Source organism: Notothenia coriiceps, unplaced genomic scaffold (assembly GCF_000735185.1).
Source record: "Notothenia coriiceps isolate Sejong01 unplaced genomic scaffold, NC01 NC01_scaffold00015308, whole genome shotgun sequence".
Lineage (NCBI taxonomy): Eukaryota > Metazoa > Chordata > Actinopteri > Perciformes > Nototheniidae > Notothenia > Notothenia coriiceps.
In genome coordinates this window covers 11-22,740 of record NW_011348009.1, presented here as the reverse complement: position 1 = coordinate 22,740, position 22,730 = coordinate 11, and the positions used below count along the sequence as shown (strand labels likewise).

At 41.5% G+C, this 22,730-nt stretch overlaps 2 protein-coding genes across 7 annotated transcripts; both read left to right on the top strand.

The window, feature by feature from the left end:
- Window positions 1-303: 303 nt before the first annotated feature.
- On the top strand, window positions 304-13,129 carry eif4enif1 (eukaryotic translation initiation factor 4E nuclear import factor 1). 3 transcript variants are annotated; one of them, XM_010775082.1, is made up of 19 exons: window positions 304-636; window positions 1,307-1,455; window positions 1,541-1,614; window positions 2,843-2,970; window positions 3,343-3,617; window positions 3,871-4,075; window positions 4,171-4,334; window positions 4,973-5,111; window positions 5,894-6,070; window positions 6,402-6,673; window positions 7,224-7,358; window positions 9,412-9,598; window positions 9,724-9,809; window positions 10,172-10,305; window positions 10,914-10,995; window positions 11,130-11,253; window positions 11,335-11,646; window positions 11,727-11,897; window positions 12,147-13,129. In XM_010775082.1, exons 2-19 carry the CDS (start codon window positions 1,360-1,362, stop codon window positions 12,332-12,334), a joined length of 2,949 nt encoding a protein of 982 aa, XP_010773384.1. In that variant the 5' UTR covers window positions 304-636; window positions 1,307-1,359; the 3' UTR covers window positions 12,335-13,129. The 3 variants fall into 3 exon arrangements, with proteins under 3 accessions (XP_010773384.1, XP_010773383.1, XP_010773382.1); XM_010775081.1 differs by having other exon boundaries at window positions 4,952-5,111; window positions 7,227-7,358; XM_010775080.1 differs by having other exon boundaries at window positions 4,952-5,111.
- Window positions 13,130-14,298: 1,169 nt separating this feature from the next.
- On the top strand, window positions 14,299-22,528 carry patz1 (POZ/BTB and AT hook containing zinc finger 1). Of its 4 annotated transcripts, XM_010775075.1 has the most exons (6): window positions 14,299-16,135; window positions 17,113-17,176; window positions 17,282-17,453; window positions 18,191-18,349; window positions 20,646-20,843; window positions 21,233-22,528. In XM_010775075.1, exons 1-6 carry the CDS (start codon window positions 14,898-14,900, stop codon window positions 21,709-21,711), a joined length of 2,310 nt encoding a protein of 769 aa, XP_010773377.1. In that variant the 5' UTR covers window positions 14,299-14,897; the 3' UTR covers window positions 21,712-22,528. The 4 variants fall into 4 exon arrangements, with proteins under 4 accessions (XP_010773377.1, XP_010773378.1, XP_010773380.1 ...); XM_010775076.1 differs by lacking the exon at window positions 18,191-18,349; XM_010775078.1 differs by lacking the exon at window positions 20,646-20,843.
- Window positions 22,529-22,730: the final 202 nt, after the last annotated feature.

Below are 22,730 nucleotides of genomic sequence, written 5' to 3'. Positions count from 1 at the left end.
AGAATCACCCCAGACGGATATTACTGAGTAACAAATCAGACAAACCCCAAGACAATGAGAGGCTGCCCAAAATAATGCCTTTTTGATGTTCTTACATTTAGTGTGAGTTGTACTCCTTCAAAGCAAGTCCGACTTATTTGACCAATTTTTATCAAGACTAGCACAATTATCTTACTCGTAACATACCATTTATATATCACAGTGTTAATATTAAAATACAACAAGGCCAATGCACACCACAGCATATACAATTCTACACAGGCGCGAAGGACACAATGTAATCTTTCCGAGGACCTTCTTAAAGCGGTGATCAGAGGAAAATTGGTGCTACGACTTAGAAAACATAGATAGAGCAGACAATACTTTGAGATTACACAGTCTCCTTGTAAATTAATTTGTTATTTTGACCTGTGTTCTTTTGTTTAGTTACCCCAGTTAAGTGTGCTTTTACTGAAATAACTGAAACAACTCGGCCGGCTTCGTATTTGGTACTCGCTGGGTGGGCTTTATCCCCATTTCCCAGCTAGTTAGCTAGCTAGCTGAAGGTGCTAGGTTAGCTAGCTAGCTAACTAACTAACCGTGAACAGCAGCTGCTCGACCGTTATCAGCCAGTATTCAACGCATCATTTGAACTGAGTGAGTTGACTGTGTTTTTATCAATATGTTTGCAAGCCAGTCGATTGTACACAGTTTACATCACGAATGATGTATAGAGTTAACTGTGTGGGACGCTAGCTTAGCTTTCCAATGTTGTAGCTAATTGTTAGCTCATATTTCCCTTGAACGGTAAACAAAATATTAATTTATCAGAATTAACAATAACTGTCTGCAATTTTTCTAGCCGGAGATGTATCTCAAACGGTTTTATTCACAGCCCGGATATTAACTTTGCTGGCAATTAACGCTAAGGCTAGGTAAATTATTTTAATTGACGTGTCACTTCTCTTGTCACCGGTTTCTGGCTGTTGTCAATTAACTTCCTAATTAGTGCACAGCGTCCCAGTGTAAGTTAGCTCGACTTTATATATGAGTGTATTAATAATTTGTGTATAATTGTTTGCTTTTTGTTCACGTTTGAGGCATTAACTTATCCTCTTTGTTTTCATCTTTCCATGCAAAAATATCGACTCTTTTTTTCCGCAGCAAAACGTTGATTTAAATAAGACGTTCTGTTGTGTTATTTAAAGACTGCTTGTATTGAAGTATCCATTTGCGCTTTTAAAGGCTTTATTCTAACACACTCCCAACAAAAAAAGCCAGTGGAGCAATTGTATTAACCTAGAAACGTTGCATGTGTTTCCAACAGGAACAGAGTCATTGTTGGTCTGGAGAAAGTTTGTTCTGTGTCTGAAATCAGTCATGGAGAGCGATGCTGGCTTAGAAGAGAAGAATGGAGATGTTGCCGTGGATAAAGTTGAACAGCCAGCAGCCACGACTCCTTTCAGATACTCCAAGGTGATGAGACATGAGTAAAATGACAGCAAAATAACCATGCAGAATTTTTCCTAACACAAATAAACCAATATTAATTATTATACAGGATGAGCTTTTGGAAATAAAAGAACTGCCAGTATCCAATGAACGGCCAGACTGTCTCTCTGATAAATATGACAGGTAAGAATTTATTTTCTGGATGCATTCCATATCATAAAAAATCCACACCGTGTTGTTTGGCTAATTATGTAAAATGAGGCTGCCTCGATTTGCGTCAATGGCATATCATAGCGGTTTTTGTTTTTACAGTAAATGACTTAAATAGGTATGTGGTGAGCTGATTAGAATAAAAACCCTACAGCATTCATTCAGAATGTACAACATCAGTATCTTTTCTTTATATGCTGGAAAGCCATATTGATGGACATTTAATCATTTGTAATTCTGGGACAAGTTTGATTATTAAAAACTAACACATTCCATTACAAGATTTATGTTGCTTTTCTGGGGAAAATAGCCCATGTTCTCACATGCTGATGAGGTTCACTACGTCTCAGCATGGAGATCAAATTATGTATATGCAAGTAAAGATTTGTCTAGTTGTATATGCCTTTAGAAGTGTGTAAAGGGTATAGGATCAACATTTGTCTTATTCAATTAACTTTTCATCAATGGTTTTATGAGGTAAAGCTGTTTCTTACACACGTCCGAAATAATTAATACACAAAAAAAGGAATACCGTCAGGACCAGCTGTTTTAGTTTCATTAATTTCTTGAAACTTCTGGAAATATTGACCACGCAATGCTACAAGTAGTTAGACAAAGATGTGTTCTGATGTTAGCTGTTGTGATGTCTTTAAAATAATGTCACACACAAAGCAAGTCTTTGGTCTGCATATCACTTGTATTAATGTTGTTAGTGTGCTCTAAAAGCTGTTTAAGATAAAAACATCATTTAACAAATGCTGTCTTTCACAATTTTTTATTTAAAGAAAGCATTGCGTAGCTTTCAGATATGGAGCAGATTTTCAGGACATCTGCTGATAAAATTCAATATTCCGACCTTCCAAGTCTAGCTGTTTGAAATGCCAAGCAAAGCTCTGCTTATGTGGCAATCTGAGAAGTACTTGTAGTCTTGTCTAAAACCTAATCATCACCCGATTTGTGTTTTCTACTGAAATGATTGTCCTTTCTGCAAAGAGCTTCTTTTTTTTGCGTCAGTTATTCAGGAAGTGGTTTACTTTATAATTATTTTTTGAGTGAGTGTTTGATTAACACATTAATAGTAGTAACACTTGAGTCAAATGCATATCAGAATTGCCTTCAATAGAATGATGCAGAACACAAGAAATGCAGCGTTAACTGTTTTGTTTTGAACTTTGTTTTTTGAAATGGTCTTTTGATACAGTGAAGGTGTCTGGGATCCTGAGAAGTGGCATGCCTCCCTGTATCCCACGTCAGGGCGTAGCTCTCCAGTGGAAGGTTTTAAGAAGGACTATGTGGATGACAGAGTTCCTTTGAAACGAAGAATCCCAGGTAAATGACCGAAAGCTAGAAACTTGACGATTAACGTTCAAAACCAAACATGGTGCATAAAATGATACTACTTTCCATTAGAGGAAGTTAGTCAGAAGTGATCGACTGATATGTTATGAAGCAGTACAATTATGAAGAAAAGGTTGCTGTTTTTTTCAGACCTCCTAATCATTCAGCAGCCTCGAATTATACTTTAACACATATTTGAATAAGATAAGAATAAGAAGACAATATAATAGAGGCAGGAATTAAATGAACAATTTCTCTTGAGAAAGTATTTTATGTAGGCTGACTTTGGATTGTTGGTTATGCGACTGAGTGTTAAACGAGTAAATCATCTAAAGCCGAGCCATTTTGCTGCCCTGTTTTCAGATCCTCGTGAGCGGTTAAAGGAGGATGATCTGGATGTCATACTGAGCCCACAGCGACGCAGCTTTGGAGGTGGATGTCAAGGCAACGCTGCACTTGCACCCCATGTCCGTCGCCCAATCAGCCCCCTTGAAAATAAGGAGAATGAGAGTCTCCGTCTAGGAGGAGCACGCAGGATCGGCAGCGGCCGTATAATTGCTGCACGCGCATTTGAGAGAGAAGCCCGGGTAGAGAAAGAGAGGGAACGAGAGAGAGACTTCAAAGATAAAAGATTCCGGGTTGGTGTTCTTTGCTTTTAGACAAACATTTGTTCCCAGTTGATTGAGATTAGCATTTCTTATAAATGTGAGTACGATTGCTCATAGATGTTTCAAGAGAAATTCACGTTTCAAAATGTGCTCTCTACTAGAGGAAGTCAACAGTCCTGCTTCATGAGGGTGCTTGGTTCATGCAAAACTTTTATTTCAGGAGACGTCCCTATAACAAGCTTGTGAGGGTTTAACAGTCATGTTTCTCTTGTCTCATCCTTAGCAGAGGGATTTTGGGGACAAACGTGTGTTCAGTGAAAGGAGAAGGAATGACTCTTATGCAGAGGAGGAGCCCGAGTGGTTTTCAGCTGGTCCCACCAGCCAGTCTGAGACAATTGAGCTCATTGGATTTGACGACAAAATCCTTGAGGATGATAGGCGCAATAAGTCCAAGCGATCAAGAAAGCGGGCAGAGTCCATCAGAGAAGGCATGAGTTTTCAGAAGTTATTTAATTGCATTGTACTATTTGGATAACTAGCATACTTCAGGTGGATATTTAAGCTTTTGATTTTTGTTGTACAGCTGTGGAATGTAACGGTGGACAGTCAGAAGAGCAAGATTCAGGATTGCGTCCTACTGCCGATCAGGAGGTTCCCCACCCTGATGTCCTGCCTGAGCAGACCACTGGAGACTTTGACTTCAATGAGTTCTTCAATCTGGAGAAGACCATGCCAGGATTGGCCTCTGTAAGTACTGGGGTGCACTGTGTGGAATGTTGGGTGATTTTATATTCAGTGTGTGAACATCACAGATGGGATGGCATTTATAACTCCTGTATCCTGTTGTAGTCTTCCAGTAAGTTGACCTTTAACAGTAGAGGTTTTCAAGCTACCCCCACACAAACCTGACCTCACAAATTATCATACGGTCTTGTATAATTTTAAAATAAGTAATCGAAGTATTGCAGATTCTTGTGAGCACAGCATTACCTCTGCTGCACCGGCTTCAACTCACTAAACCTGATCTGTGGTGGTGGGTTATGTCACTTAAGGGTTAACTTTTCTAAATATTTTTGTCGGCAAACTATTGCATGGGGGTAAAGGGGTTTAAAAGGTATCATCAATCCAAATGTATGCCCATCATGATAGCTACATTAGACCTGCAAAAGAGCCAGTATAGAAACTAAATAAGAAAGGATTCGTGGCATTAAATCAACACAAGGCCAAACAGCAGTGTATTTAAAGTTTTCTATCTTCTGGCACATTTTGTGCTAAATCGATGAAAAACGCCCAAACGTAAGTGCCAGCTCTGTCCTTGTACCGTTCGGCCTTCAGTTATTTGTGTTTCTCACTCTGTTTCACAGGCGCCTTTTTCTGTCTTGCAGATGATCGAGGATGTTTTGGGGGATGGACCTGTATCGGCTAGCCGCTTCAGTCAGTGGTTCTCCAGCAGCCTGAGCCCTTCAGGAAGCCGGTCCAGCAGCCTGAGGTCCACTCCCCACGAGGAGCTGGAAAAACTTGCAGGTAAATGATTTGATTTTTGCCAAAGAAGCTAAATCTCATTATGTCGATTCCATCTCACTGTGTAGCTCAAAATGACTATTGGTTGAAACTAGAGCTGCTCAATTAATCATCATATTTTAATCGCAATTATGATTTTGGCTTGCAACGATTATGAAAACAACATAATCGAAATAAAACTATTATATATTCTTTATATATATATATATATATATATAGGAAACGATTATATATTTTTTACTTTTCTTTTCTTTTTTTTTTTCAGTTGAATTATACTTGAAGTTCAGGGTAATCAACTGTTTAAAACATACTGTTCCATTTTTATTTTTCAATAAATGGATGTTTTCAAAGTAAATGGATAATCGTTTTTAATAATCGTGATATCAATTATTGACCCAAATAATCGAGATTATGATTTTTGCCATAATTGAGCAGACCTAGTTGAAACTGTGTTTTGACATGCAAGTTATGAAAACATTAACATGAAAGACCCTGGTGACCCTGGTAACCCTAGTTAGATTTCAGGGGGCAGTAATGCTGCTTGCTACTCTACTTGCGTTTCTGAAACATTTTAATTTTAAAATGATGCAGTAACTTACTCACTGTTCATAGTCTCAATCACCAGGGGGTCAAACTAAATGCTATTTCAAATCTTATTGTGTGGACACCAAACTCCAGTGCTATGTGATTACGGGCTTTGTGGACTCTTCCTTTGTAATGTTCATGCCCCCAAACCCTGTTTCTGTGAAATGTATTGAATGTTTGGATTATTTGCTCCCCTGAAGGGCTGGAGCCACGTGGCCCGTCCTCTAGCCAAGGCCCCGTCTCATACTTCACACCTATTCAATCATCGGAGTGCAAGGAGAAGGTGGACATCCTGGAGCTGCTGCACAAGGCCAAAATAGACCTGAAGCCTCTTCTTTCCACCCTGTCTGTGAACAAGGCTCGACTACGGGAAAGCAGTGAGTGAAACTTAACGTAAACATGTTCACAGTAGAGTTATACCCTCACACAATTCAGCTAGAACGATAATGTGCACTAGACATCTTGTTCATGTATAGTTGGGTAGTATTGATATATGAGCATGCTGTCTCAAATGATCCTTAGTAGCAATACATGGCTAATATGGTACACAATTGTAAACACTTTTAGATGAATACAAAAAAAAGTCTTTGCAGCTGTTTACCTGAAAACTGGACTAAGAAGACAATCACTTTGAATATTGTGTATTGCAAGGCTGGCCAAGACACTGTCCTTTCTCTTGAAAGTGAAATGGTATATATGTGTCCCCAGCTAACTGTGGAGCGGTGCTCTCTCTGGAGGAAGTGGAGGGAGGGATGAAGGGGATGAAGCTGAGCTCAGAACCCCAGGTGCGAAAGGTGCCGCCTCCGCAGAGAGGAAACGGCACGCCCTTCATGGCGCAGCATCTAGAGGAGGCTTTAACAGGGGCCCCCAGCGTCCGGCCCCGCTCACGTGACACGGACATGTCAGCCTTTAATAATCTGGTCAGCAGCATGAAGGCAAGTGGAACTCTGCCAACTCACCCCAAAACCAACACAAACAACGTAAGTATTTGATTTATATGGTTTTATCTTAACACAGGCTTTCCCTGGATTCCTAACAGACAAATCTGTCTGAAGCTGCATGAAAGCTTTTACAACTCGGATAGGTCACATTTAAAAAAGAACTGACAATCTACAGAGTGATGGGCATACATTTGTTTACATATCCTTTTGTTTGAGAGATGTATACAAGCTGGAGGTTTCCTTTATCTCTAATCTAGTTTTGTCTTTATACTGTGACAAGAAGTGTCAGCTGTGTCATTGTGCAAAGATGAAAATATTGGGTATCCAAAGGCAGATCCGACTTGCCTGAGGGACATTTGGATTACAACTCTTGTGTACAAATCCATCGCAGTGGGTTTGCAGTTGAAAGGGTTTCACCAAATTCTGTAATTGATACGGTTCCACATTTTATCATTTGATACCTGAAGGCCTGAAGTTTTGACACTTCTAAATGTCTACCACGAGCTCTTACTGGGATGGATTTTTGCAGTGAAAGTGTTGTTTTGGCTTGCATTGAACGTGCCACTAATTGTTTCTCCCCTGTTTAAAGCAGCAACATTCAGACCCAGCTGTGGTTACACTGTCTGAAGCTCAGCAGCAGCAGCAGCAGCAGCAGCAGCAGCAGCAGCAGCAGCAGCAGCAGCAGCAGCAGCAGCAGCAGCAGCAGCAGAAGAACATATTCCAGGTGTGTATGTTCACTATCCTATCAGGCCAGGTCTGTTAAATGTTTAGTTTGCTAGAGGTGCTCAATGTCCAGTAGGTCACTATATACAAGAACAGAGCCAGGTGCAATTATATTCAGTCCAATCTGGTCTCAGTAGGGACACTGTATTTAAGGTCCCTTTTCCTGTGATTATTATTCCTGTTCCCAAACTAAATAGTTTTTTCAGTAGATGAAGTGTCAACTTGAGTCCAGGGGGTAATGATGTGTGTTGTGACCCTTTTCAACAGCGGCTGCTCAATGAATTGTGGCTCAATTATTCTGCTCCCAGTGTTTTTGTATTTGAAACTTCTGCATTTTGTATTGGGTCCTCGTCTCCTCGAGATTATTTTCGAATTTCCAATCTTACTACAGGCTGCCTAAAATGTCCCAATTGTTGTGCAGTTGAAATGATTGTATGTTCCCTGCTGGGAAGACGGCTATATGCACTGAGGACGGTAGGTGTACTAGCCATTAGATGCTGCCACATTTTCTGAAGCACTCTAGACTCTCAAAACTTTGCATTACTTTTCTGTCAACTGCTGACAAAGTGTAAAAAGTCCTATAGCGGTCAGACTGAAACTCATTAATCCATGAATCCACCTTATTGCTGAATACAGTAATGGTCAGAAAAGAATAAATAAGAAACTATAAATGCCAGGGCTCGACATTAAGGACTGCCCGATGGCCCGGGGCCATCTAGTATTTAGCTCGGGCAATGAAGCCTCACCTGCTGGTTGCCCGATCGGGCAATCTATTATGCCAGTATCATGCAGCTCGCGGATCCAGTAATGAGTGACCCGACAGTAAAACTAAACATATCTATAACTAGTTTAGGTAGTTTGAGAGGTAATTAAAATAGCTACGTGTGATATTCTAACCTGAAGTGTGTGTTTTGTTCCGCTCACCGCTGCATGTGATCATGCAGAGCTGCGTTTCGACTCGTCAGCAGCAGCTGATCTCTCTCTCCCGTCAGATTAGACTTCACTCGCGTTTATGTCCATATCGATCAGATCCAGCTAGTTCTAGCTAATGATATGACTACCTGCTTATTAAAAGACACCTAAACAATAAGTGTCGCTATGCAACCGGGTGAGGCCACAAAGTATAGCGCAGCATTATGCATTTGTTTACATGCCCACCGGAACCCCGAGGCATTACCAACAGATCAACACACAATCAACCCAGACAGGACATCTCTTTCTCCACATTAAGTGTTAGACATTAGAATTGACTATTATTGTCTGTCACATAAAGTGGCGCAACTGAAGCGGTATTGCGCTAAAGGGAAATTATTTTGACCGAAGAGTTTTAGATTTGCCGGCTAACGGGAACTCCGACGTCACCATGTTGTATGCTTCGCGGATGCACTCGGCTCCTCTCGACTGCTGCTCGGTCAGCTTCCGGATGAGGAAGCATTCATTCGACCAACTTACAGTAGATAACATTACAAACATTTTTAACAGGGGCCATAATAGTGTAAATAATGTTTGTTTTGGCAGTTATAACTGAATGTAATGTTTTCTACTTTTTTACATCTGGGAAGGCATTTGCCAACTTAAGTATTTCTTATAGCTATGCAGGGCATGCAAGCGAATACAATTGAAATTGTACAATATAATTTTGTGGTGTTTCATCTTATAATTCAGTCTCGAGAATGCACCAGACAGCATCTACAGTAAGACCTGGAAAAATCTAAACGTTCTAGGGGGAGGCCCCCCAAACCCTTCGTGCCATTTCGTCCGCATTTTTCAGGGCAATCTCTATTGGGTTCAGGGCCATCTGTAAATTAGCTTAGATGGCCCACAGGGCCATCTCCCAAAATCCTTAATGTCATGCACTGAATGCACTTGTTCACTTTGTGTGCTGTATCTAAAAGTGTTCCTACGCCTGAGCTGTTGGGGGAAGGTTGGCACATAATATATAGGTTATATTTAATGTAGCTGTAATATAGCTCATAGTTTGGCTTTTGAAGCTCAATGCTGGATTAATCACATTAAAGTGAATTGTGACATTTTGAAATGTGTTTATATTGTAGGAGCTCCTGGGAGGGCCTCCTCGTAGTAACTCCCCTATACTGCTTGGACATCTATTGGGAAACTCTCAGGGCCCAAGTGCACCGCCCTCTCTACATGGCCTGCTACACAAAGGCCCATCACCCCCTCTTTTTCCACAGAGGGCCCCCTCACCTGAATACTACACCAGTCGCCTGCATCCTTCAGGAGGTAAGTGCATTGCATGTTGCACCCTCTTTCTATCAATGGGCTTTAATCCATCCAACATGTGTTGCTCCAGTAGATAATATCTGTCAGACCAGCAGAGTGATTCTTTTTTTCCCCTCAAATCCAAGGCTTCTCTGTTAGTCATCAGCCCATGCTGCCAGAACACTTTGATGTACACAGGTCTATCAGTCCGGGATCTGCTGTACAGCAACAGGTAATTTTAACAATGGAAATTGGTTGATAGTTACTGAAGGAGCCAATTAGAGCTCATGATACAAAAGTAAGAACCACTGTTTGTTGACTCTAGTTCCGTAAACAGTTTTTGACCACATACACACATACGATGTGATAAAGTTCGCCAACTGAAGTTATTGTGGTGTTTTTTTTGTATGATAGAAATCTGATTCAAGTTTAATGGACTAGTTAATGCCCAAACAATTTTCATTGGACTTTCATTCACCTGGAAAGCTAAAGCTTGCACATAGCAGCAACTTCTGTTCTTTGTTGTTGCTATAATAAAAATCAAACATTTTTGAGAAAAGTATCCCTTCAGCAGTGTTTTATTCGTTTGACCAGATGAGAGCGCTCTCCATGCCGGTGAATCAGGCGGATCTGGAAGCTCTGGCCTATCAACAGGACCTCGCTCTACATGGCCACCACTCCTACCATCCTGGCTACAAGCAACAACAGGATAAATTATTTCGCAATAGGTATGTTTAAAAAAATATATATATTTTGCATTTTATGTATTTAAAGGGAAATGATGAAGGTCTGAATATACAGTTTCTTTGTTTCCGTCAAGGAGATTTTAGTTTCTTCAACATTGGAAATGTTTCTTTAAAGGCAAAATGGATTTTCATTTTAAACAAACTTATTTGTAATAGTGTGGCAGTTTTATAAGTGTTGCAGTGCTCGCGGAGTCGATGAAGGGCAAGGTGGACTATTGCACTCATTCATTAATAACATAAATGAAGCTTCAACAAGTTGGTGAAGCCCTGAGCCACACAACACCTTTCCAGTGAGGAAAAGGCCTTCAGATGAGGCAGTGTGGCTGAGGATGAATAACTGGCACATGCAAATGTCCTGAAGGAACACTGACTGGAGACGCGTACAGGGGTTTTACTTCAGACAATCTTTCTCCGGAATAGCAGACTTCAGCTTTACAATGCCTCCTTAGCTAATCAGTGATATTGATACTCTATAAAGAACTCATTCATATTGAGCCGTGTGTCTTGCTGGTTAATTTCAGTAACTGTTATGAATCGCAAATACAGCTTGGTGCATTTCATGATATTGCTGATGTGCTTGTCCTTCACAGACTGCAGCATGTCACTCGCTCCCCTGGTCCAGGCCCTCAGCCTGCTGGAAGAAACTCTCCAGGCAACCCTGTCACCAGCATGGTGAGCACACACTTTCTCTGTCCAGCTATCCTGGGAAGTTGGACTTTTCAAACCGTTTTTTTGTAACCTTTACACTTCTTGGCATTGCAAGTATTATTGTTTTTGTTCACTTATTTTTGTTTTTCTTACTACAGCTGTCTCCATCATTTACACCAACATCTGTGATCCGCAAAATGTACGCTACAAAAGAGAAAAACAGAGATGAACAATCGTGTCGTTCGGATAACAAGGAGGACCAGGCAGGACACCCTCAAGAAGGTACGAATAAACCATTTCCTGATTTGAACATGCGTCAAAGTTCTACAACACTAACGCTGATAATTGATTCTATGATTACAGACTGCAGCTCCCCAAATCTATACCTGGAGGCGATGGACAGGAACAATTCCCATTCTGGGGATTCAAAGGTGGGCTCGCATAACATGCCAAGCAAGGACCAGGATTGTCTCAGGCCTGGCTCCGCTGGGCACCATCCTCACAGCATGGCTCCACCAGGACCCTCATCTTTCCCTCGTCCTATTTATTCGGTACCGCTGCTCCCCCATGTGCCGATGGCGCGCCCTCCTCCACAGCTCCACCCAAACGTGGTTCAAAGGATGCTGGCACAAGGTATCCAGCCCCAGCAGCTTGGACCTGCTCTTGTTCAAGCAGGTAATTGTTTTGTATTTTTCCCTGTGCTTTATTCTTAATTGTAAATAAAATGATGTTAAGACTCTTTTTGTTCACACCAGGTATATTCCCACAACACATTGACCTTGCCCAACTCCAAGGCTTGCCTCCTGCCCTGCTTGGACAACAGCTGTACCCTCTAAGTGCAACAGGGCATCCCCTTCTACCTCCCAGAACCAATACTCAGATGCAGTTAGCAGCAATGCAGCAGCAGCTTCAGCAACAGAGACCAAGTGAGTGGAAGTCAATTGTTACGACTGAGTGTGGGCATGTATTTGTGGCAGCTTCACCTCCCCTCATAGGTTTAAGTCACTGAATACTGCCACAGGAGTAACTTAAAATAAAAGGTCCGGGAAAAAGTAAAGAATGTTCCAGGACAAATATATAGATAGGCTAGAAAACGGCAGAAATGGGCAAGTTGGATGAGACGACTAATTTATTTTTCTTAACTTACTAATCTATGTTTTTGTCTCATCCTGCAGTGCATCATGGTGTCCCAGGCTCTCAGACACAGAGCCATGGCCCTCACCGGACAAATGGCCCCCAGCAGCACGGAGGCCCTCCCCCTCCAGGCCTCGCCCAGTGGTTTGGGTCAGACATGCTGGAACAGCCACTCCCTTCCATGCCGGCCAAGGTCATAAGCGTAGATGAATTGGAGTTCCGGCCATAAGAAAATAAACACTGCTGGATAGCAAGATCTTTTTTTTCCTTTTTTCCCGTCTCCACCTCCTCGTTACCGTAAAAATGTGAACTTTAATTTGAATGACGGTGCACAGACCTAGACAGTCTAACCATGCCATGCTTTGTCTTCAACCTTGAAGTCACTGCTTTTTGAAGAAGCTTATCAGCAGGAAAGGGAAGACGAGTGATGGCCATTTGCTTTGCCGACTGAGTGAACATTTTTCTTTTGTATTAGGCTTTGCGCAGTAAATAATGTATAGGCCCAATTGTACAGACCATGGGAAAGAACCTTATTCTCCCTGTATATAGATTTTTTTTTTTTTCTTGAAATGGGGAAGGTGAAACTGTCTCTCACAGCTTCCAATTGAACTGCAGGATAGAGTCCCCAAGAGTTGGTAGCATTCCTTTGTCTTTTCCAACTTGAACTTCCCTGCTGAACTGCACTGAGGAAGGGCTACTGCTAGTGAAACATGTTGGACTGATGAGTAACTCCAGTGTATACTCTTCCCCTTTTGTGGCATGGCTAGTGGCCCTTTTCTGTAGATGTGACTGGCTGGAGCATTTCAAAACAACTCCGCGGGATGCAGCGAGTGCAGGTTGTGCCTTTCTTTGTGGGTTTTTTCTTCTGTTTAAACTGTATCCTCTCCCATCCATTCTGTCACTGAGGGGAGCAGCATTGCTCACATTGTCAATTTGTTGAGGGTGGTTGGGATTCAGTTTGTTTATGTGCTATTAAGTTATAAAAAGCACAAATAGAATTAATAAATAAATTCAGTAAACACAATTTGCTTTTTTCTTTTAAATGATTTTGAATTCCCCATATATGTACCTTCAGTGGCCACTTTGTTAGGTATCGTGTACAATCCAATATATAACAGCTTTCGCATACATTGGGACTTTCCCTTGTCGCACTTGTTACAACATGTTTAGTAAAAATGTATTTTAGATTTTAGTACAAAATCAGACTACTGCTGCATTAATAACAAAGTGGCCACTTTGTGTTGATCTAAACTATGTACAAACTAGACGTGCTCGACAGTAGAAAATAGACTGGTCAAATGCACAGGAGAAATGCAAAAAAGTAGTCTTGCTCGCTTTCTAATATCAAAATGAACCAATTATTGCTTGAATGGAAAGGTACTCTGCACTTATCGTTGAGCTGCTCAAGACATTTAACAAAGTAAGTTACTTGGTTGTTTGGAAATGTTTTATGTAGAGTGCGAAAAATGTATTTGGAAGCCAGTATTGGCTTGTTTGAGATTCTACAGCATCGGAAAACAAATTTGGGTCAAAAGTGCATGTCCGTGCAGTAATGTCAAAGATATGATTTGGGAAATATTGTCTTCTTAAAAAATGCACATATTCGTGATATGATTCGTGATCTGTTTTCGATTGGCATCTTCTTCAAAAACCTGTTTGATCAGGCAAGTCTTGAGCTGAAACAGTAAGTTGATAAATGGACAAAAAACATAATTGGCAACATAATTGGCAACTTTTGTGTATTTCAGTCTCTTTTATTTTTTTGCAGTATTGGGACTTTTGGTCAAGCAAAACAGCATATTTGAAATGTCATGTTTGCCTCTGCACCTGTGGTGGTAATACCTATTTTTTTATTTTTTTTACTATAGGCTAAATTTTATATATTTTTTGATATGGATAATGAAAACAATTAGTTGTTGCAGCCTTAATCTAGTTCTGTACAATGGGCTGCAATAAGGCATATCTCAGTGAAGGTAGTTGTGTTCAGAATGTGTTGATACTGACAGGTGTTGATTCACTTATTTTCCAGCCTGTGTCCCACCTCGGGTTAAGTTTATAATATTCTGCCCACCCCCTCCTTAGATGGGAATGGACAAAGTGTAATCTCAATATCTTTTTTTAATATATATATATATATATATATACACACACACACACACACACTAGTAACAAGTGGATCTGAACCCTGTTCAAAAAGCCCAAAATCTCAATTTATTGAAGCATTATTTTAATGTTTACAATAATGCTGGATCGAGCGTTTGCATTGATTTTCTTGTCTTGTCAAACCACAACTTAACTCTAGTGACTTGTACAATACAATGATGCTTGCAGAATGCACTCGTACAGAGGAAGGTTTTTTTTTTCTCTTGGTATTACTGTTTGGTTGGGGGAGGGGATTTATAAACAGAGCAGACAGGAAGAGACCTGCGTGTTAACGTTTTGTAAAGAAGACGCGAGAGACCCCTGCTTTGCTGGGGCGCTACTCTGACAGTCATTACAAAGAGAGAAATACGACAACAAAAAACATATTCAATATCAAACCCTAGGGAAATATTTTCCACCGAACAAGAGCGACCCCCACCCCTCAAGAAACCAGGGTCAAAGTTCACAGGAAGCTGGGGGGCTGCCATTTTCCCCCGCTGCTACTGCTAACGTTTAACGTTAGATGCTAAAACGACGGGGAGGGGCGGTTGGTTTTGTATTTTGTAGCTAACTGCTCGAGACATCACACACGAATCTGCTGTTTCTCCGACCGTTGACGCTAACAACCATTGTTATTGGATGAATTCGGCATGGAGAAGGTAGCGGAGCCGTCTTGGACTTCTTCGTACACCTATCAGGTGAGCAAGCACAGTGCGGAGATGCTACACAACCTCAACGTTCAGAGGAAAGATGGAGGCAGGTTCTGCGATGTGATCCTACGCGTCGGCGAGGAGAGCTTCCCGGCACACAAAGCTGTGTTAGCGGCGTGCAGCGAGTATTTCGAGTCGGTGTTCAGTCGCCAGACGGAGGGCGAAGGCGACGCCAGAGAGCTGGAGATGCACACAATCAGCCCCAAAGTTTTTAAAGACGTTTTGGACTTCGCCTACACCTCCAGGATCGTGGTGCGACTCGAGTGCTTCCCGGAGTTGATGACAGCTGCCAAGTTCCTGCTGATGCGGTCCGTTATTGAGATATGTCAGGAGGTAATCAAACAATCAAACGTCCAGATCATGGTCCCCACGTCGCGGGGAGGAGACGCCAGCCTCTTCCAGGCCACAGCGGCCGCGGAGCTGGGTTTCCCGGTGGCGCAGCAGGATCTGGTGAACGGCACGGGGCTGCTGGTGAACGGTCAAAGCTTTGCTAACAATGCACAGATGCATGTGGACGGGAGTGAAGACCCCGGAATTGTGTTATTGGAGGACGGTGGCGATCCTTCGATGCCACTGTTGGAGCCTGTCGAAGGACTGTCCGTTTCCCCATCAACGGAAATACCGGGGAACACGTTTCAGCACGACGCTGCATCCCCAGGGTCGAAAAGAAACCGGGGGCGAGCAAAGAAAGCTAGCGGGGTTATGGAGGCTGTACACTTTAATCACAGCACTCCGAAAGACATTGGGCTGTTTCCATGTGGGACATGCGGTAAAGCGTTTACAGAGGCTTCCCGGTTAAAGAACCACGAAGCGCAACACGGAGCACACCTCGGTGTAAACAACGTCAGTGACAGCCTGTCAACAACGGGCGACATTTCTTTAATGTCTCCGTCTGCTCTGGAGGAAAACGGCGTGCAGTTACACGGAGGGCTTGACAACGGTCGCAAACGGGAGAGGACCAGGCGGCATGTTGGCTGTGACATTTGCGGTAAAGTTTTCCGCGACGTTTACCACCTGAACCGACACAAGCTCTCCCATTCCGGGGAGAAGCCGTACGCATGCCATGTGTGCGGACTCCGGTTCAAACGTAAGGACAGGATGTCATACCATGTTCGGTCCCATGACGGCTCGGTCGGCAAACCTTATGTGTGCCAAAGCTGTGGTAAAGGTTTTTCAAGGTGAGTTTAACTTTATTCACATTGACAGCATGTCCTGTACTTAACAGTGTTGCTGTCACAATGATTAAATCCCCCTATCTGGACATTGTTTGTTACTATGCAGCTCTGTGTATCTGCATATAATACCTAAAGGACAGTACTAGCAGGTATAAATTGAGTACTCACAATCACACAACTGTAAAACCACATATTTGCAACAAAGCAGAAACTAATCAAAGCTGACAGCCTTGCTATTCAGAAAGCGGTTAATCTACTTTATCTTTAGCAGAATAGATCCAGATCTTAGGTTCAAACACAGCAACATTAGTTAAGCAATAAGAAGTCATTATTGTGTGTTGATGCCAGTAAACAAAGAGAGGTTGGGGTTCAGTCTCTGAAAGGGTATGAGTGAAAGGCTGTATTATTAGCTAGTTTAAGGCCACTAACTGCAAACCTTGACACACTCTTAAGTGTTGTCATACATACACATTTTGGTTAGTGTTTTTAGAAAGCTGCACATCCGTTACAGTGACCTGTTATCTGAGTCATTAGTCTTCAACCACACAAACCAGTTTCCCAGCTCTCAGGCCCTGCTTTAAACTCACTGTCACCACCTACTGATTAGGAGGTTAAAATGCATGCAGTTAATGGGCTAAATAATTCTCATTGTTGTAATGATTTAGCAAAAAGTCCAAAAATGTGATGAGGGAGAGTTTCGAAATATACATTTATGACTATGTGGACATAATTATATGCTCACAAAGCTGTATGCTTACTAACAATTGGTAATAGATGGGAGTTTTCACAAGATTATAAACTTGCACAAAAGTAGTGCATGAATACGTGCTTGCTAATGTTGAGTAATTAAGACTTATTTCATACAATTTGAAAGGTGGGATGCTTATGATAAGACGGAGCCCGTTGAGCTGTGTAGAAATATCTTAGAAATGGTTCATATCTTGACAACACAGACATAACTTTTGTTCTTTTCTCTCCAGACCAGACCACCTGAATGGACATATCAAACAGGTTCACACAACAGAGAGACCCCACAAGTGCCAGGTAACAATCAGGATCTATATGTCAGTTCATGTCAAAGCTAGTGATGCTTTTTAAAAGATGATATTTGAGAAAGGTGTTAATGTCTTACCAATTTCTATATTACAGATTTGTAATGCCTCTTTTGCTACAAGAGATCGCCTCCGGTCACACCTTGCATGCCATGAGGACAAAATCCCCTGCAAGGTTTGCGGCAAGTTTCTGCGTGCTGCCTACATGACAGACCACCTCAAGAAACACAGCGAAGGGACGCATAACTACTGTGGCATTTGCAACAAAGGTAGTCATTTCAAATACTTCAACATACATCACAGTGTTAGAAGCCGTTGGACATTCAGAGGATACAAATGTGTAACATTCAGTTTTGGTATTTAACTGGCTTTGCTATGTCTCCTTAGACAAATAACAAAGGTGTCCTCTGTGTTGGCGCCTCAATTCTGTTTATTTTCTGCCGAACACAGGAGGAAGCCCCTGAGACTTACTAAAGCCTTGTCCAGGGTCTGTGTTGTCTCATTTCAGGGTCCTGTGCTACCTGATTTGATGGTGGCCCTCAAATCTATTGTTGTGTCTTTAAGGGATTGGTTGCATTGAGGTGTACAACATATTTATAATAAGTTGTTTGTTTGGTCTGTGGGAAAGTTGAAATGCACATGCTGAATGTGACACATCCTTCAGAAAGATGGCTTTTACCTGTATACAGAGTCCAATACCGTTGGCTGGTGTTGACATCTTGTGGACCTGCACATGCCTCAAAAAGTACTATGATTGGTTCTTAAAGAACATGTCTTTAATGTGCACCTCCCTTCGTTTGCTTTAAACTGGAATTTAGATTGATGCTGTCTTGTCTATTAGAAAAGTAATGCTTTTCAATGTTAAGAAATAACACCCCCTACAGTAATCTCTAGTGTTCAAGACTTATTCTGATCATTAATAACAAGTAGCCAGGGTTCCCTTCGACATAGTCAAGGCCTTGAGTTTGTCAAACCACTGCCTTGTTCTTTGTTCTTCTGGTCCCAGGTTTCTCCACTGCGTCCTACCTTAAGGTGCATATAAAGACACACCATGGCTCTCCACTGTTCCCCTCCGCCACAATGCACATCTTCCCTGAACCACGGGGGGAGCTGCAGATGCACAACGGCACCCCTTACCTCATGGGACGCCAGTGCTCGGTGGAAGGCAAGCAGCCGCCCGCCCCATCCCAAAACTTCATGTTTCAGGCTTTCATTTGCTCTGCTGCTATTTGGAGAAACATGCTGCTGCATCTTTGGTATATGTTCAAAGCACAAGCATATCACAAACTCTGCTGCCAAGCTTTGCGCTCAAACTAATGTTGCAATTTCATGTGCTTGTTGTCTTTCTGCTAGCTGTCAATGTCTTTCAGGTGGTGGCTGTATATACAGAACCTACCTTTGGTAATCACATAGAAGTTGAAGTATTCCTCACCTCTGAGGGCATTTTTCAAATTATTCTCGTAATCTGCAGATTTAGTTATATATCATAAGGCAGTTACTCCGTCTGTTGTTCCACACGCTTTTGTCAAAAAGCTAAAACATTTGGACTTATTGAACGAGAAATTAAAATGTAATGCAGACAAATTCTTAGTGCCTATCTTCACGCACAGTATTTTAACACAAAGAAGTTGTCTGGAGACTTCAAAGTTGCCAGTTCTGCATGTAGGAACAGTAAAAAGTCACTTTATTTGGTGTGTGTCTGTCTAGCATGGCCATGGCGTCATATGGTGTCTGTTTCTGTTTGGCTGGTCCATCAGCAGTTGTTCAGCAATGCATAGTGCTGCATGAGTGTCATAGTGTACTCCGTTTGCCCTGAATTCATCATCTTTGTAAAATCAGTACCATAAATACAGTGAGCCACAATTGATTTCCTGGAAGACAATATTTAAATCTGTAGAATTGCTCTGGTATCTAAAATACTGTTATCATAATAATAATCAGAAAAGCTCATGTGTACAGCGATTAAAACATATACTGTTTGGCTGATTCCCAAACTGACATTGACTATCAAAACAACTGAAATTAATCACTTTTTCCATCCGCAATCCACAAAATATTAACAAATATAAATATTTAGTCGTTTTCCTTTTTTTATGTATTTAAAACAATCTGCAAGCCTTTTTCTATGTAGTGGTAATATCATTTAATCAATAAGGATTTATAACCACCATATTTGGGATTAAGTTGAGAAATCACCTTTAGCTTTTGATGTTAAATGTTTCTCTGTGGTTTTTCTCTTACACAACAAATACATGAATACAAATAATGAGCCTTCTGGCCTTGCAGGTGAAAATAAATTAACTTTTTAGGAATCAGTACATTTCCTTTGAATTCAGGAATGTTAAAATCAATATTGTTTGCCAGCAGGGTTTTGATATGTCGTGTCACTAAGCAATGGCCCCCGGTCCTCTGGGCAGCATTTTGGTGTTATCTGCTTGCTCAGATTACGCCATTATGCAAGTATCTGCTTGTTGGGGGTTTGAGGACCTTTGATATTGGAGTCATTATCTGCTTATTCCCCCCAATCCTTCACTGGTATAAGTATCACTAAATGAGCACACCACTCTTTGCAGTGATATCAATTATTGTTCCATCAGCAATGCGACAGTTTAACTGATTGTCAAATGGCACGTCACACACATATACATATATATATATATATATATGTATATGTGACGTGTTTGAAAAAGACTGAATATTTGTGTAGAAACAAGAGACACCAATAACTAATAAAAGTACATGTCGTTGTGAGCAAGCTTGCAAAGTAGCAGTTAATATACCCATATGTAATGGCAATAACTTAGTTGCTGTATGCTTGGTAAGTCGCTTTGGAGAAAAGCGTCAGCTAAATGCAATGTAATGTAATATTACATTTTTAAATCTCATAAAATACACCAAGTTGATAATAATAATAATAATAATAACAAACAAGACACATGAGTTTCTAAACTTAAAAAGTGGCTAATAGCTTAAATGATTTGTTATTGTCTGCACTGACTCTGTATGCACACTCTGTCCGCTGTGCACTTGTTTAAAATAAATTGATGTATCACGAAATAAATGTCCACAGGAAGTAATATAGAAATACTTAACTTTCTAAAAACAAAAAGCCGTTTATCTCAAATAGCTTTTTTGGCATTAGTCTTCCATAACCTTGCTCTTACAATCCAACACACAATTTATATATCTTTTATAAAAGAAGATATTTAGTTATATGAAGGATTTTCTTCCTATAGATTTTTGCAAATATCTAATAGCTGTTTCAGTAATTAATTACACCGCCAGCTAGTTGAATCAGCAATGTGGCATTTGCTAGAAGGGAAAGGAGAAAACCTGTCTAGGTTAGTTCACCAACAGCATTGCAAGTACTATCAATGAAAATAAGGTAATTCTGTCCGTGTGGTTTCCGCCGGCCTCTGATGTCCCCCCCCCTCCTTTCTCCCTGGCCGGGTGTTGTGTAGACCTGTGCGCCAGTCGCCAGCTGCTTCTCACCTCCACTGAGGCAGAGGGTCGCTTTCATGGGCTCTCTGGACCCCCAGTTCTCCCCCAGCCTGGCCCTCTGCAGCCTGAGCTCATGGGGAAGGCAGGTGGGGCTCCGTATTTCTGGGATTGTCGCTCTGGCGGGGTGCCTGGCTTCCCCGTCCATGGGCCTGCTGCAGGTCAGTATAGTCCAGCAGGAGGGTGGGTGGGGGCTTGGTGCTAGCGCGGCCCACTGGCTGGCTGATCTCGGCAGTCTGTGGACACTTTGCAAATGGACTAAGATGGATGATTGTATAGTTTAAAGCTGTGGCCACATTTTTGGTTTACAACTGATTGGTCAACTAATTGATGTAAACTGCCCTGCTTGTACCAGGTGCCTTCTCACTAAACTTCTCCAGTAAAATGTTTTAAATATTTCAGGTTCCAACAAACTACTGGATTAAAGTTGTATGTGACAAACCTGTTATATAATTCATTTGTCGTAATCCATTCCTTCCTTTCCTCCCATTTCCTTTTTTCTCTCTCTGTCTCACTCTCTCCTTTGCTATCCATGCTCTGTTTGCCACAGACGGGCAGGAAAACACTGGGAAGTGTCCTCATCTGGAATCAGAAGAATCCGATCCTTCATTTGGGGAATTGTCTAACGGTGACGAGCTTAAATCTCCTCAGAAACCTGACGAGCCGGAGCTGGAGATGCCCTCTTTGGCCTGTAATGGGGCCTCTACCGGGGCCCTCAGCTCCCCCGAGGGATCTAAAGCCAAGACAGACCCTGAGAAGAAGTTTATCTGCAGCATTTGCGGTCAGGCTTTCCGCACCAAGTCCTACCTCAACAAGCACCAGCACAGAGTTCACAAAGCCCAGAAGGCCCAGGGGACCTCAGGGCCGGCCTTAAATGAGCTGGGCCCCTCCCTGACCTCTCCCTTCTCCCCCCAACAGAACATGTCTCTGCTCGAGTCTTTTGGCTTTCAGATAGTCCAGTCTGCTTTTGCCTCTTCTCTGGTGGATGCTGAGGCGGGTCAGAGTGGAATTGACTTTGGAGCGAAGTGACTTATTTGCTAACGTTCATTTTAGGACAAAGAAGATGCTCTGTATTTGGGAATAACTTTTCCTCAAGGTAACTCTTTCAGTTTGTTACGTCGCTTAATGTGTATCTTATATTTTTGTCACAGACTGCCATACGATTCCTACTTTTTCTACTTTTTCCAAGTATGAAAAGTGCGTGCACGGTGTTTAAAACGTTCTTTTAAAAGAAATGACATGAAGGTTTTATTTCCTTTATCTGATGTGGATCTGTTGAAGTCATGTTTGGTATTCTTATATTTGTTTCTTCGCTGGTGTTATTGAGCTTTCTTCGCTGCACAACATTTACTTGACATGAGATGTTTTATTTACTGCAAGCTTAAAACAAGTAATTGTCTGTACGCCCACTTTAACTGCTCTGATGTACTCGGTAAATTGACCTTTGGCCCTTACAGTGATTTTTATGTTTCATAATTCCTCTTTCTCTTGAAGGCTGTAAACAGATGTATTTACCTCAGATCAACCAGAGGGCTGAGTTATGTATCTATGTTGTTCTCTAATTCTTTTGAGGAGGATTGTGATTTTCTTAAGGACAGGGATTTAATTGGTCCTCAATTTTGGTGGCAGATTTTCTTTAATCTATTAACTTTTCCCAAAAAAATCATAACAGGCCCACGGCATTTTTTATGACACGTTTATTCTAACCAACTCTCTTCAGCTTCATTCCCGAAAGTTTCCACTCTTAAATGAATTACTAGAAAGGGTTACAGTTAGAGCCGGAGATAAATGTACTTTTACTACAAATGCACATGCACAGTGTTTCCCCTAGGTTTTTTAGGGGGTGGCATTGGGATATATATATTTTTTAAATCCTCTGGAGCAGAGAGAGGAGCTGTGGATTATTGTTTTTGATTAATGCATCGGTGTTTCTTAGGGTCAAAAACACTAAACTCACAACTTAAAATGAAAGCGTTACGTAGTTTATTTAATAAAAGAGCACATGTTCAATGTGAAAAGTGACAGGAGATATAGATTAGTTGCTATTT

Excerpts from the sequence above, each read along its gene's own strand:
- eif4enif1 (XM_010775080.1), top strand. The coding sequence starts at position 1,360 with ATGGAGAGCGATGCTGGCTTAGAAGAGAAGAATGGAGATGTTGCCGTG. Across the intron at positions 1,456-1,540 it reads CTCCTTTCAGATACTCCAAG|GATGAGCTTTTGGAAATAAA; the intron begins GTGATGAGACAT and ends ATTATTATACAG. Across the intron at positions 6,071-6,401 it reads GGCTCGACTACGGGAAAGCA|CTAACTGTGGAGCGGTGCTC; the intron begins GTGAGTGAAACT and ends ATGTGTCCCCAG.
- patz1 (XM_010775075.1), top strand. The coding sequence starts at position 14,898 with ATGGAGAAGGTAGCGGAGCCGTCTTGGACTTCTTCGTACACCTATCAG. Across the intron at positions 16,136-17,112 it reads TGTGGTAAAGGTTTTTCAAG|ACCAGACCACCTGAATGGAC; the intron begins GTGAGTTTAACT and ends TTTTCTCTCCAG. Across the intron at positions 17,177-17,281 it reads AGAGACCCCACAAGTGCCAG|ATTTGTAATGCCTCTTTTGC; the intron begins GTAACAATCAGG and ends TCTATATTACAG.